General features: G+C 47.7%; 1 protein-coding gene across 2 annotated transcripts; it reads right to left on the bottom strand.

The window, feature by feature from the left end:
- Positions 1-420: 420 nt before the first annotated feature.
- On the bottom strand, positions 421-14,597 carry LOC120856683 (oviduct-specific glycoprotein). 2 transcript variants are annotated; one of them, XM_040232047.1, is made up of 11 exons: positions 14,517-14,597; positions 13,758-13,787; positions 13,172-13,376; positions 11,937-11,993; positions 10,949-11,114; positions 10,371-10,495; positions 7,969-8,077; positions 7,684-7,869; positions 5,970-6,086; positions 2,815-2,950; positions 421-1,283 (listed from the first exon to the last, which is right to left on the bottom strand). In XM_040232047.1, exons 1-11 carry the CDS (start codon positions 14,539-14,541, stop codon positions 820-822), a joined length of 1,620 nt encoding a protein of 539 aa, XP_040087981.1. In that variant the 5' UTR covers positions 14,542-14,597; the 3' UTR covers positions 421-819. The 2 variants fall into 2 exon arrangements, with proteins under 2 accessions (XP_040087981.1, XP_040087982.1); XM_040232048.1 differs by lacking the exons at positions 10,371-10,495; positions 10,949-11,114.
- Positions 14,598-15,529: the final 932 nt, after the last annotated feature.

The raw sequence follows: 15,529 nt of genomic DNA, 5'->3' as shown, positions 1-15,529 counted from the left end.
AACCAGGGATCAAACCTATGTCCCCTGCACTGGAAGGTAGATTCTTAACCACTGGACCACAAGGGAAGTCACCCCTGCACTACTTCTTGTGGAGAGAACAGGTGAAAGTGTTTTATCACAGATAACTAAGACTTCCAAAGTAGGGAATATAACTGGAAGATACAACTCCCTCCTCCTTTTCTCAGCACCCTTCAGCAACAGGGAAAACTCTAGAGGAGATTTTGGCTCTGACCATCAGTGAAGTCAGCAGTGTTCACTGCAGAGACAGAAGCACATAATCAACGCTGGAAAATATCAGGGTGGGACAGACACAAATTCCCTCCTTCCAAAAATTACAGGAGGGGAAAATGACCTTGAAAGAAAGAAACTGACAATTCACGACCACGGGTCAGTTCAAGAAAAGAACTTCAGAGAACTCAGTTGGCTTCTTACGCTTAGTTTATTCAAGAGAGAAGAGATTAACTCACTATGAGCTGGGGCCTGTTTGCTCCAAGAATGATGCATGAATGGCTGGGCACAGGCAGCTTCTGTCAGGGACCAAGAAGAAAAGATAAGGGCTTCCCCCAGCTTCTGCCAGCAACAGACTCTAGGATCCTTTATTCACAGCAGAGTTTTCCAAGTTTTTTTACAGAGAGGACTCACTGGAAGGGTTATCAAGTCATCCCCAGAATGAGTCCATTAGTGGGAACAAAGGGGTTGTCCAAAGCAAGAGGAGTTGTCCAAGAAGGTGAGATGACAGAGCCAGAGAGCAGCATCCACTTTTCAGCTTCTGTCTGAAGACCAAAGTAACCCACCAGGCCTCAGGGTCCACCTCAGAGGTCAAAGTCTCTCCAGAGTCTCAGCCCTCCCATCAGGGGTGACTGTCATCTTTCCGGAGGGGGTGGTCACCTTCTCAGGGACTCCAGCCTTCCTTCCTGGGGGTGTGACCTTCTGTCCAGTCTGAAGGTGCACGGGACCCACACCTATCCCTCCAGGGCTCACCGCCAGATGGCCCACAGTGGTCAGGGGCTTCTCTCCAGGGCTCTCAGTCTTCTCTTCTGGAGCAGCAGTGCGCCTTCCAAATGATAGAGGGGTCCTTGTAGGGGTTGCAGTCTCACCTCTGGGGGCTGTGGTCATAGTTGCAGACTTTCTATGAGTCTCAGTGGCCACAGCCTCTCCTCCTAGGGGCAAAATGCCCAAACCAGTGGTCAAATCTCTGGTCATAGTTGGCATTTCGGGACCAATTCTTGAAGAATTCACAGCAGTTGAGAACCAAAATTTTGGTGAAGGAGTTGAGCTGAACTCTAGAAGAAATCAACAGAAGAGGGTGAGACTCCTACCTCTTCCTTCCCATCCTGTCACTGGCAGAACTAGAGCTGCTCCAGGGATGAAGTAGCTGCTCCCAAACCAGAATCGGAGGATTTCTGAATACACCCACTTGTCAACACAGATAAAGTCTCCGCACACAGAAGCCTGGCTCCCCTACTTCAACATATCAACATGATCTCAGGCACCCATGGACACTCGGTGGGGTTTGCCACGTTTCTGGTTGAGGGACCCCAAGCAGAAGTCTGCCAGTTCTCTAAGCTTAAGCCTTTGCTTTGACTTTTGCACCTTGAGCAAGACCTTACCCCGAAGCCTATTCCTAACCTGTGGAATCCACAGGAAGAATCTTTCGTGTCCCACTTTTGGGAAGCACAAAGTCCAGGCTGAGGGCAAGGAGGTTGCCCTAGAAATCATGTTGTAAAGAATTAAGTTGGAGTCTCATTTCCACCCCTGACTAGCTGTATTATCTTTCTGAGCCCTGGTCTCCCACAAAATGAGGGTTATAGACTGTCTCCAAGGATGCTGCAGCTCTAGCATGCCAGGTTCCATCTCCAAACTGCCAGGGAAGTCTCTGCTATCCAAGAAATATCAAAAAGAAACTTAATTTCTTTTTCTGGTGTTTGTTGCATGAAAGCAAGGGAAAAAAATACAGAAATAAACTGATATGTATTTAGTGTTCACCATGAGCCAACATGCTTTCATTTCACATCTCATTTAGTTTGTATAATAATGACATGAGTATAAGGATTATTCCCATTTTGTAGATGGGAAAACAAAGCTCAGAGAGATCAAATGGAGCATGCATCCAAACCAAGATTAGAAAGCAGACTGACCTGGCCATCAAAGCTTATTCTCTTCCTTTTTTTAATTTAATTTAATTTTTTTTAATTTTAATTTTTACTTTATTTTACTTTACAATACTGTATTGGTTTTGCCATACATTGACATGAATCCACCACGGGTGTACATGAGTTCCCAAACATGAACCCCCCTCCCACCTCCCACCCCATATCATCTCTGTGGATCATCCCCGTGCACCAGCCCCAAGCATCCGGTATCCTGCATCAAACATAGACTGGCAATTCATTTCTTACATGCTAGTATACATGTTTCAATGCCATTCTCCCAAAGCATGCCACCCTCTCCCTCTCCCTCAGAGTCCAAAAGTCCGCTCTACACATCTGTGTCTCTTTTGGTGTCTCACATACAGGGTCATCATTACCATCTTTCTAAATTCCATATATATGTGTTAGTATACTATATTGGTGTTTTTCTTTCTGGCTTACTTCACTCTGTATAATTGGCTCCAGTTTCATCCACCTCATTAGAACTGATTCAAATGTATTCTTTTTAATGGCTGAGTAATACTCCATTGTGTATATGTACCACAGCTTTCTTATCCTTTGCTGTCATTTTGCCACAACAAAGCCTTTAGATCTTACAGAAGGGACCCACCCAGTGGCTGCTTGTGCAATTGCCAATCCCAGCTTCCAAGTCATAGCTACTCACCATCATTCACCAGGAGATTATTCAACGTGTGGACAAGGGGGAAAGGGCCAGTGCCGCAGAAGTCACCCCTGAAGTCATCCAGGTCCAATGTCCACACCATGGCCCCCCCAAAATGCTCTCTCTTTATGAAAAATGCCTGAAAAAAAGGAGTGGTCAGTCAACCTGCTGTTCTCACCATCCTCCAGACTGAGTACAATGGCAAAATCAGATGGACTTTCAGAAGGCAATATAGCAGGATGGTTAACCACATAACCTGTCTTTGAATCTAGCCTCTATTGCTTATTAGCTGTGGCATCTTGAAAAAAAGTTACATAAACTTTATGTGTCTTAGTTGCCTCCTGTGTAAAAAAAAAAAAAATGGATAATAACATTTCCAACATTTTTAGGATCCAAAGAATTCCTACATGCACATTACAACATGGATGGAAGTGGAAGACATCATGCTAAGTGAAATAAGCCAGTTACAAAAGAACAAATACCAAGATTCCACTCATAGAGGCTCTTAGAGTAGTCAGATTCATAAAGATGGAAGGTAGAGTGGTGATTAAGAGGAGGTATGTGAGGGAAGAGTGAGGAGCTATTTAATGTGTGGAGTTTCCATTTGCGAAGACAAGAAAGTTCTGGAGAGGGATAAGTGTGATAGTTACACAACAGCGTCAATGTACTTAATGCTATTGAACTGTAACAAAAAGTAAGTAAAATGGTAACTTTTATGTTTATGTATATTTTGCCACAATTTGAAAAAAAAGTTTTTAATTCCCACATGTGAAATATTTGGAGCAATACTTTGCACATAGTAAATGTTCATAAATGTTAAGTACTGTCTGACTTCCCAAATACTAATTACCATTATCATCATACTAAACAGTAGATGTTGCTTTATATTTTTTAAAAATCACCTCAACATACCTCATGCCAAAATGATGCTATAAAAGAGGAATAGAACAGATAATATCATATCCTTTTCACAGATAAGTAACATAGTCTTTGTCCATGATTTTTTAAATCACAGATATAACTAAAAGGCAGAGTTTAGACCCCAAACCAGGTTTTATTATTACTTTGCCAGCACTCTGTGTGCTGGCGGGAAAGGCAGACTCATATGCAAACATCTGCATGATGGAAACAACTTGGTCAAATTGGTTGGCTCCTTTCTGAGGTTTAATTTCCCCAAATGTAAAATAAGACAGCAAAGCCTAATTATTAAGTTTGAAACTGTGAAGATTCTGAGATTTTCTCCTACTTCTAAGCTAAACTGGGCTTCCAAAGTGCCACTAGTGGTAAAGAACCTGCCTGCCGATGCAGGAGATGTAACAGACTTGGGTTTGATCCCTGGGTTGGGAAGATCCCCTGGAGGAGGAAATGGCAACCCACTCCAGTATTCTCGCCTAGAGAATCCCATGGATAGAGGAGCCTGGCAGGCTACAGTTCATAGGGTCACAAAGAATCAGACATGACTGAAGCAACTTACCATGCATACATAGGCTAAATTAACCTGTTTTATATGTACACACACACACACACACACACCAGATCTCCAGATCAAAAAAGTGACCATTTCTACTCACAGTTAAAAGTCAGATTAGCACCTGGAGTTTGCTCTCCATTCCCCAATTATCCAAAGAGTGATGTGAAAGCAACCAGATATTCACTTGCATGTGCAGCAGAGTCTGCACCACAGGAGAAGAATCCCACAGTTACGACTCTCAAGCTGACACAGGAAGCAGGCACATCTTGCCCTCCTCCCCTCTAGAGAGACCCAGAGCTTAGCTCTGGAAAGTAAACAAGGCCTCTCCGGGAAGGAGATTTTACAGTCCATGCAGGTAAGGAGATGACTCTGGGGGAGAGGGGAGGGGAAACTTTCTGTTTAATTACAGCTGGTCTGTTTGCTTTACTCAGAATGCCTGGACAGTGCTGGAACACTGAGAGATCCAGGGATTACTGCCTCCCAGTGATTACCTGCAAGGTTTCTTTCAGCTGAGATTCTGTGATGAGAGCTCTTAATTATTCTTACACTGGGCTCACATCCACCTCTAGCTTGGTAAGGCTCTGTAACTGCCCCTCAAAGCAAGGCCACCCTGCACTGCTGGCTTCTGGCTTTCCCCAGCAATGGGGTCCAACCCCTGTCTTCTGTGTCCTATGGATCATATATTGAATTCCACTCAACTGGATAATTCCAGGGTCACTGACCTTTTTTGCGTCTTCTGTTTCCAAACCACAGAGTAAGATGCTGGAAGCTGAAAGTCATGCTCTCTACCTCTCTCCCCACAGCGGGTCTCACCCAGGATTAGAGGAAGTCACAGTGACTCTTCATGATAAACGCCATATTATCTCTGCTTTCTACCGCAAATGTTCCCCAAAGAACAACCAACACCAGTGACTTCCACATCACTTATGAGAGGAGACACTGTGACATCCCTCTACTTATAAGCCCCGACATCCAGGCAGTGACAGACTTCTGACAACTGCTCACTCATCAATGGCCTCTCCTCCCAAACTTCCTAGTCCAGACCCTTATCATCTCACATGTGCACACCTGAAGTGCCACACAGATTAGAGTAGGATCACAAGGGGATATACTGAAAACAGTTTCCAGATTCTTTCTAAGACCTGATGAATATTCAGGGTTGGAACTAAGAATTTCTACATCTATTAAGTCTACATCTAATCTAGGTGATTCCAAGCAGAGGCAGGTTAAGGAAACACTGGAACATGTCTTTTCTGTTTTAATTCACTCACCAGGTTCAACATCATAAACCACTGTTGATATGGGGTGCAGTGGTGGTGACAATTACTAAAGTCTAAAGATTTCAAACTCACAAATCATATACCTGGCTCAGAAACCTGATTTTGCCTGAAAATGCATACAGGATGAAGGCCAGACACCTTCATCAGCATTCAAGTATCTCCATAAATCCTCCTTTTTAAAATAAGATGATCGGGGCAGGTTTGATTAGGAAGCTCCAGTTAGATCTAGTATGCCTAAAACTCATCTAATATAGTCATTCTCACCTTCATTCTCCATGCAGTACACACACACTCATACACACACACACACACACACACACACACACACACACACACAGAGTACAGACAAGGGCCTCACAGAAGCCAGAGGAAAACTATGCTGGAGCAAGAAAGGACCAAGGTCTCACCTTGTAACCAAAGCTGATGGCATCATCATAGCCAACCCACTCTTTCCCCTTGAAGGCATATGGGACATACTGATCATTAATCCAGCGCTTCTTCGCTCTCCGGACAAAAGAGCAAACCTGCCAGGAAGATTCCCAGGGTAGTCCCATGAAGTGCCACGGAGGGGAGCAACAGCAAGGAAAAGAACCCAGGAATCCCGCACCAGGGGGTGACAGGAAGGCAGACCAAAGCGGGGGTGTGGAAGCCACTCACAAAGGACCTCCTGTCTATTCCAAAGAATCCCTACTACTGCGCATTCCTTCTATGACATCTGTGATGGATACACAAAAAGAACACTAAGGAGTGGGGGACAGCCTTAAGAAAACAAACCAGGGTTTGGTAAAATCAATACCAAATCAATACTACAATCAATACTATAGGAACAAACCTGACCTTTGACCAAACCTGTTCCTTTCTCAAAGACTTTTTATGAATAAGTATCTTCTCTGTTCACTAAAACCAACATAAACTGCCCTGTCTAGGCAGTTATCAAACTAACTTTTGAATCTATAGTAACTGTAAAGGCCTAGAATGCAGGGAGAACTAGGTTATTATAATCAAGACAGCACTGAGTGTGGATTGGGTACCCCGCCCTGAGCTGGAGACCATATGCTACAAAGATGTAGACATGTTCAACTTGGGCTGTCGAAGTTAAGGTGTAAAAGTCTTTCCTTTGGGGGTGGGGGTGGTCATTAAAAGTTTATCAAAATCTCTTTCACGTAATGTCCTTCAAGAACACTCCCTTGACTAGGTCATCACTCATAACTATGCTTCACTGGATTAGCAGGGAAACATCTTCAGGAGCCAGGACAGAGCAGAGACTGGAGAGACACCAGCACCTCCACTACCACCACAGGCAAAGATACAGCTCACCCTCTGGTGTCTGCTGTCCTCTGCCTAGAAGGTCCTTCCCACCCATCAGGATTCTGATTGTCCGTCACAGCTCTGCACAGAATTCACCTAATCTATATCCTACAGCCATGCAATCCATGCCTCTTACTATCTTTCCTGGTGTTTCACATTGCCCTGGGTCCATGGCTCTTTCCTCCACTAGAGCAAGCTTTGTTGAGATGGGGATTTGGGGGTGGAATTGAGGTAGAGGAGAAAGAATCTGTCATGGGGGATGTCTTTGAATCATTTCAGAATAATCTACTAGTGAGAAGGAAGGAATCAGGGAGAAGAAACAATACTGAGAAAAAACAAGACTGGCCAAGAGTGGTTAATGACTGAAGCTGGGTGAAGGGCTAATGACTGAAGCTGGGTGAAGGGCATTTGGGAATCAGGGAATAAGAGGATGTTATACTATTCTTTTACTTTTGAAAATGTTTGAACTTTTGAAAAATATATATATATATCTTGCAAATATTAATTAGGTTCATTTAGGTCATATAGTAATTCAGGATTGACTTAAATATTATTTAAGAATCTTCTAAAGAGTGAAATATCTGTCCCCCTTCATTCAGACTTCACCCAGTCCCTCACCTCTTACAAAGGACTCAAATAACTTTCCCAAAAGAAAAGAGAATATCCCACAGACTGGATGTCCCTTACCACAGCAAACTACCTCCTTTTCCTATCTCTAGCCCTCAGTCTTGCCTTGGTCCCTTGTCCCTGCTTTGGCCCTGGGCTCGGGTCGGGGAGCCCTAACTCACAGACAGAGGTTCCCATTCCCGTCACCTCATAATAAGCCAAGAAGCCAGCTTGCTTGGTGTACTTCCCTGGAGCTGCTGGTCCCACAGCTTCTGCCCTCAGCTCATTCTGAGAGGCTCTGAGGAGGTGAAAAGTACGTCCATAGGTGGGGAGCCCCATGAGGAGCTTCTCAGGGGGGACCCCAAGCTGTCGCCAGTAATTCATGACATACGCCTGCAGGGAGGAAGAACACAACCCCTCCTTGTTACCAAGAGCCACTGGCCTGGCTCAGGGGTGGATGTCTGGGTTGCCTAACAGCTTTCCTTTTCTTACCGAAGATTTGGGGTCTCCAGGCAGAGAGAACAGAGGACTATTGTGTCCTGTGACCTTTTCCCAGCTTCCATGTAAGTCATAAGACAAGACACTGATGAAATCCAGGAGTCTGTAAGGGGCAAGAAGAGGAAGTATGAAGATCATGCTGGCTAGACTTTCACAGCATCAAGTAGCTAACTAGCTGAACATCGGCCACCCAGCACCACTGCCGTCTCTGCCCGTGAGGACTGCCCTGCATGTGAAAGGCTGCCCTAGAACACACAGCCAGTGAGGGACAGCAGTGTGTCAGGACCTATGCCCTCCAGAGAGTATCCAAGGGGTCAGACCAGGAAACAAAGGCGTTCTGGCTGATATAAGTGCAGCAGAGGTCTGCATAAATAAAAGACGCTTACTCCTTGGAAGAAAAGTTATGACCAACCTAAATAGTATATTCAAAAGCAGAGACATTACTTTGCCAACTAAGGTCCATCTAGTCAAGGCTATGGTTTTTCCTGTGGTCATGTATGGATGTGAGAGTTGGACTGTGAAGAAGGCTGAGCGCCGAAGAATTGATGCGTTTGAACTGTGGCATTGGAGAAGACTCTTGAGAGTCCCTTGGACTGCAAGGAGATCCAACCAGTCCATTCTGAAGATCAACCCTGGGATTTCTTTGGAAGGAATGATGCTAAAGCTGAAGCTCCAGTACTTTGGCCACCTGATGTGAAGAGTTGACTCATTGGAAAAGACTCTGATGCTGGGAAGGATTGGGGGCAGAAGGAGAAGGGGACAACCAAGGATGAGATGGCTGGATGGCATCACGGACTTGATGGATGTGAGTCTGAGTGAACTCCGGGAGGTGGTGATGGACAGGGAGGCCTGGCGTGCTGCGATCCATGGGGTCACAAAGAGTCGGACACGACTGAGCGACTGAAATGAACTGAACTGAACTGAATCAGACAGCATAAAAGTGCATCCATCTTTCTACCATTCCAGGAGCCACTGGAACCCACCTCTTCCAGAAAGCCTTCCAGATGGCGACGTGCAGGTAAGCCTTAGCAGGGCACAGTGTAGAGGCTAGCATGGATCATCTAATTTAATTTTAATTTAGCCAATTTAGCCACGATTGTCTCTATTTTAAAATGAAGAAATTGAAGGACTTCCCTGGTGGTCAAGTGGTTAAGAATCTGCCTGCCAATGCAGGAGACATGGATTCAGTCCCTGGTCTGGGAAGATTCCACGTGCCACAGGCCCATGCGCCACAACTACTGAAGCCCAAGCACGTAGGGCCCGTGTTTTGCAACGAGAGATACCCACTACAGTGAGAAGCCTGTGCGCAGAAATCAAGGTGTAGCCCCAGTCGCCACAACTAGAGAAAAGCCTGCACACAGCAACAAAGACCCAGTGCAGCCGTTAGTAAACACATAAAATAAAGAAGTTAAAACTCAGACAGTTACCTAACTTGTCTAAGGTGACCCAGCCTGGTGAAGATGAACTCCCTCAATCCTGCATGGCTCTAAGACCAACACTAGGCCACTCACCCCACTGGGGTCCACCTTTCCTGCCTAACCACTCTCCATTGAAACCACGCTCCCTAAAGAAAATCACATTCAGAAACACCCCCATTCACCTCTTGTGTTCTGCATCTAACTCAGCTTTCATATCTGTAAATACCTGATTCTTGAGCTTTGAGAAAATTAGTATAGAACTGGCATTTCCAGAAAGTTATATGCTTTCTTGGGGCTTCCCAGGTGGCGTCAGTGGTAAAGAAACTGCCCGCCAATGCGGGAGAAAGAAAAGACATGGGTTCGATCCCTGGGTCAGGAAGATCCCCTGGAGGAGGGTATGGCAACCCACTCCAGTATTATTGTCTGGAGAATCCTATGGACAGAAGAGCCTGGCAGGCTATATAGTCCGTAAGGTTGCAAAGAGATGGACACGTCTGAAGCGATTTAGCACGCATGAACGTTCCTTGACCGATTTTGTGATTTTGGCATGAAGATCTCTGCTCTGAAAACAGGCCCTGACTTGGCATTCCTGTTTTTATTTCAGAGGCAGTAGTTGGTAATTCACAAATGTCTCTGATGCCAGCCATCTGGCAGTTGGTGCACATCCACAGGGGACTCCAGGAAAACAGAGGCCACGCCTTGTGGCCCAGCCATGGGTAATGCAGATCTCTACCCAAGAGGATGCTATGGTGTAGCCTGATGCTCCATCGCTTCCCTCTGATCTCCTCAGGAAAGCCTATAAGGAATAATCCTTGTCCCCACCTACGTTCCTGCTAGGCCCACCTCCCACAGGTGTTCTCACAGCAAGGCAGGAAATCGAAGCTCCAGGACAGTACTGGGCACCTCTGGGTTCTGAGCCCAAGATGCCTTCTTCCCTCCAGTGTTTCTCCCCCCAACACCAAAGAAGGACCCACTCACCTGCCCAGAAGGCGTGCATCATATGCTTTCTGGATGACGTGGGGGTCCCCAGAGACGGCAGCAGACAGCAGCAGCCTTGGACTCATGGTGAGCTGGGCCTCATTCTTGAAGGCCTGCAGGAGCTCCTGGGAAGAGAGAGGCAAATGAGAGAAATGGACAAGGCAGAGTGGAGTCAGGGAAAGCAGGAGTCATCCGGGAAACAATCTTCTGCAATAACACAGCCCCTGGAGCCAGGAGAGTCAGACACAGGCCCTGCCCACAGGCTCCTGAGAAACAGGGACATGAGCCAGTGCGGTAAGTTGCTGAGCAGAGGGCTGGCTGCAGGCCCAGGAGCAGAGTTCAGCAGCCTGCCTGAGGGAGGCCAGTAGATGCATGGAGAAAGTGTCACTCAGGCTGGAAGGCTGGGGCCAGGCCAGTGGTGACAGAGGGAAAGGCCTCCATAGGGCCCCTGCTCAGCAGCTGTCTGTCCACACCACTCTCCTGTCCAACCCTGGTCTTAGGCTCCTCCTGTGCCCGGGGCCCAGACATGGTCAAAATAGAATCACTTCTGGATTCAGGATCTGACAAGCCAACCTTACCTCAAGTAAGAAGAGAAAGGTCCAGCGGTCATGCGCGGGGCTGCCTCTGAGTCCAGGGTACAAGAAGAAGAGGTCCAGACCATCGAAGCCATGTGTCCTCAGGAGGGCGATCACTGAATTGACAAACCTTTCCCGGTTGGAAAACGTGGACAGCATCGTGGTGAACCTGCAGGGGGAACAGGGGTGAGGCCAGGAGTGCTTTCGGCATGACCGTGCTCCCGCCAACCACTCCCCTGCAAGGCTCTTTGGTTCACATGTGACTGTGGAAAGGAAGGCAGAGCTTTGAAACGCTCAAACCCTCTTAAAGCTCTACCAAGTCCTGGACTTCAGGCTCCAGGGAGGATTAGCAAACCACCCCTGCCCCTGCCAGACGGAAACAACACTTAGCCCGGGGTAGAGACAGTGGTTCAGAACAGCTCTGCCTTTGAAAACCTGGTTACTCCTGGCCAAGCGCTGACCCTCTGCCTAAACAGATAAGGGGAGGGAAAATAAGCCAAGGGCAGGTATTTCCAGAAAGATCTCTGAGCTAAGGGGCCCATAAGGTGGCAAAGAGGTCCAGGCTCTGACCAGGGGTTCCAGAGTCTCTGCTCTTCTATTCACTGGCTGTTTGACTATTTTCTATTTTTTGTAGTATTTTCTCTTCCATAATGAAGACCCTATTGGAAAATCTTTAGTATAGTAAAGCAGAACTTTAAGTAATTTGGAGCTAGTCCTACATGTAATATTAACCAGATTCAGACTTAGGCAGGCCTGGTTCCATTACCTGATCATCACCCTAGCTGGTCACCTCACAGGGACACCTGGGTGAAATACGGTTAAGTTCCCTAAGCTCTCACTCGTGCTTTTTTCCCTACAAATTTGGAATGCAAACAGCCACTTTAATCCTTTCCCCTAGCAATCATGAGATAGTGAGTGTAAAGCTGGCCTGCTCCCCTGACCCATCACCTCAACCCCACCCCAGAGATGAGACCTAACAGCACAGACTCACCTCGAGGTGCCGAAGTTCCACCCCCCGACGGACAGCAGTGTTTTCAGCCCCCTGTTCCTGTGATGAGGGACAGAGTCGGTGAGCTGGGTTCTCATCAGTCATTTGGGGAACAGAGGGAAGTAGTGGGGATGGGAGGAGAGGGAGGGAAAGGGGGCAGTGGGTGGAGTAACCTAAGGGAGAAAGGAGCAGAGCCAAGGAAGGGGAAGAAGGATAAAAGAGACAGCAACCAACCCCCATAAAGGTCACCACACCCAGGACCCCAGGTTGTCCAAGCCCCCCAAACTCCAAAAACGCATGACAGTCTCACAAAAAGGAAGAGAAAAAGCAGCCTAAATTTTCTCTTCACTCACTTTCTTGGTCAACAAACACTCACTGAACAATTAATATGTGCCTCTGACTGCTTTGGGCTTCTCTGGTAGCTCAAATGATAAAGAGTCTGCCTGCAGTGCGCGAGACCAAGGTTCGATCCCTGGGTTGGGAAGATCCCCTGATGAAGGAAATGGCAACCCATTCCAGTATTCTTGCTGGGAAAATCCCATGGACAGAGGAACCTGACAGGCCTCAGTCCATGGGGTCGCAAAGAGTCAGACACAACTGAGCGACTTCACTTTCACTTCTCACTTTCTGACTGCTTTAGGTGCTTGAACACAGCAGTGAACAGATGGACAAGCTCCCTGCTCTCCTCTCTGGAGGCTGTGCTCTAGTGACATGAATTTTCTCTGCCCTTCTACAACCATGCACACAGCGACAGACCACTCCCTGCAGAGGACAGCCCAGGAGGCCTGGGGAGAGAACACTGAGCACCAGCTCTCTGCTGGGCGCTGACCCCGCCACTGGTGTACAAAGAGCATAGACACCAGCCCTTCCCTTGGGGTTCATTTGCAGGTGACAAAGGGTAATGAAACACTAGCATTTGTGAAGCTTTTGTGATACGCAGCTCTCTCCGAAGCTTTTGAAAATAGAATCCTGAGCACTGGGCTTGAAGGGTGAGTAGGGGTGCAAGGCAGAGAAGAGAGAGGAGCATATTCTAGGCAGGGGCACAGCAGCCACAAGGACAGGGAGGCAAGGACAAGCTCAAAGTGCTGATCAATGGGGAACTCCCAGAGCAGGGACACTATAGAGAGCCCTTGACAGGAGGAGGGACCCAAGGATCAGAGGAAAGGTGACGACTAACAGAAGAAAAGACTTACTCCTCTACCTGTAAAATACAGCCCCCACAGACACAGTGAACACACCTCTCCTTGAGCTTGTTGAACTCTGGGTAGAGGATTTTCTCATCCAGGGGATCCTTAGGAACAATCTGATTGTTGTTCATCGAAGCAAAGGCAAATACCAGGTGGGTGCAGAGAAAGGGGTCCAGATCCCGGGGCAGGATCGAGGCTGGGCTGGGCCGACTGAATGCCCAGTTGGTGAAATAACACACCAGCTTGTGGGCAGCACCTGGCAGGGGACAGCAGGCATTACTGATAGAAACCAAGCAGGGATGGAGCTCAGCATCCACAGCAGCACGGAGACTTCTCTAGAGGCCAGTCCACTGTAACTCCCACCAAACACATCCCCCTCAAAGCTACACTGAGGGGAGGTCCATCCCCCACTGCTGGGGTTCCCCAGGGAAAGAAGGCCTCATGAAACCCTGGTCAGAATGGATCCCAGAGTCTGGATCCTGGCAGAGAAGACCCAACAGTGACTGAGAATTTGCTGCTGAGCTGCACTGGGTCAATGATCCCCAACGCAGAGGCAAGGCGGGCACAGGGGGCACTGGACTTGGGGCAGTTCTCAGTGGACACTCTCCCCGGCTCTGGAGAGGACCAGTTTCCTCACCATCGTGGTGTTTCAGCACAAGGAGCAGCCCTGCAGGAGACAAAGGAAGAAACACACGCAGATTCATGGGTACACCCAGAGTGACACACCCCAGCTCACCCTCCAGCTCCCACAAATGCAGACATACACACCCTTCCCTCCTTCCTCTTCTCTACACAGAGTGGATGAAGCCAGATCTAGCTAAGCTCCTTTCCATTCCAATATACTCTACATGTAGACACATAGGCTTTGCATAGGGACAACCATGACACTGAAAGTCCCAGCAAGGTTCAGGCCAGTGGTTCTCAACCCTGAAAGTGTTAGTCACTCAGTCATGTCCGAATCTTTGTAACCTCATGGACTGTACCCCACCAGGCTCCTCTGCCCATGGAATTCTTCAGGTAAGAATACTGGAGTGGGTAGCCATTCCCTTCTCCAGGGGATCTTTCTCATTCAGGGATTGACCCCCAGTCTCCTGCACTACAGGCAGATTTTTTACTGTCTGGGCCATCAAGGAAGTTCTCAACCCTGGATGCTAATTTAAAAATAGTGATATCCTGGTTCCTCCCTCACAGATTCTGATTAACTGGTCACAGGTGAGAAAGGGTGAGAACCACTGCTCTGATCACTTCTCCCTTCACTGTGCCCTGTCCACCTCTACCTAATCCAGGCCCTCAAGTCCCAGGATGCTCCTTTGGGTAACAGTGAGACAACAAGCTTATGAAGCCTGGCACCTCCTGAACTAAGAGACATTGAGGGGCTGGGACCCACCACACTCACCAACCCACAGTAGCAGCTTCCCCATCTCTGTGGTCTGACAGCTGCAGGCCTAGGGCTCGAGCCCCTTTATATGAGATTCCCCAGGTACAACTTTGGGACAGCGCTGAGACAGCCCAGCCACACACACACAAAACCAGTGATTAATAGGCAGCTGCCCAGTGTCACAGTGACCCCAGCATCGCCTGTTGTCCCGCCCAGCAGAGCCATGGTTCTCAGATCCAACAAAGGAACACTCCCTCTGACACTGGCATAGATGGGGTGTCCACCACCAGCCCTGGTGAGGGCAGGGCCGTGCTCAGCCCCTCTTCCTGTAATTCAGCCCCACATGGACTGAGTACGAGGAAGAAACACTGAAGGGCAGCAGGAATCCTACTGTTATGAGATTAGTGATTTGGAGGGTTGCATAGTGTAATGTTAAAAAGTCTCAGCTATAGACTCTGCCAGGCCAAAGTTTGAATCCCATGTCAAAAAGCATAAGTTCTAGCATCTTGAGCAGTTAGTCAGCTCTTTGAGCTTTAGCTCCCACACTTGTAAAATGGAGGTAACACCTGAACTCACCTCATAGGGTTTTATATGATTTAAAGAGATAAAAACTGTATGAAACACTGTGAGTTCAGTGCTTTGCATATATGAGGACCCAAATCCCATTGACCAGGGAGCCTGGTGGGCTGCAGTCCATGGGGTTACGAAGAGTCGGACACGACTGAGCAACTTCACTTTTACTTTTCACTTTCATGCATTGGAGAAGGAGATGGCAACCCACTCCAGTGTTCTTGCCTGGAGAATCCCAGGGATGGGGGAGCCTGGTGGGCTGCCGTCTATGGGGTCACACAGAGTCGGACACGACTGAAGCAACTTAGCAGCAGCAGCAGCAGTGAATGGTAGCAGGTGTTAGAGATGGCATAAGAGTGTGCCCCCAGAGCAGGGTTCTCAAACTCAAATGCTGACAGGCAGGTAATATAAATCAGTGAAGCGGACACAACAGTTCACTCTCCAGTGGATTCGAAGAAAAA

Source organism: Oryx dammah, unplaced genomic scaffold (genome assembly GCF_014754425.2).
Source record: "Oryx dammah isolate SB20612 unplaced genomic scaffold, SCBI_Odam_1.1 HiC_scaffold_28, whole genome shotgun sequence".
Lineage (NCBI taxonomy): Eukaryota > Metazoa > Chordata > Mammalia > Artiodactyla > Bovidae > Oryx > Oryx dammah.
Note: the sequence above shows the minus strand (reverse complement) of the source record. Positions and strands in the feature narration are given on the sequence as shown.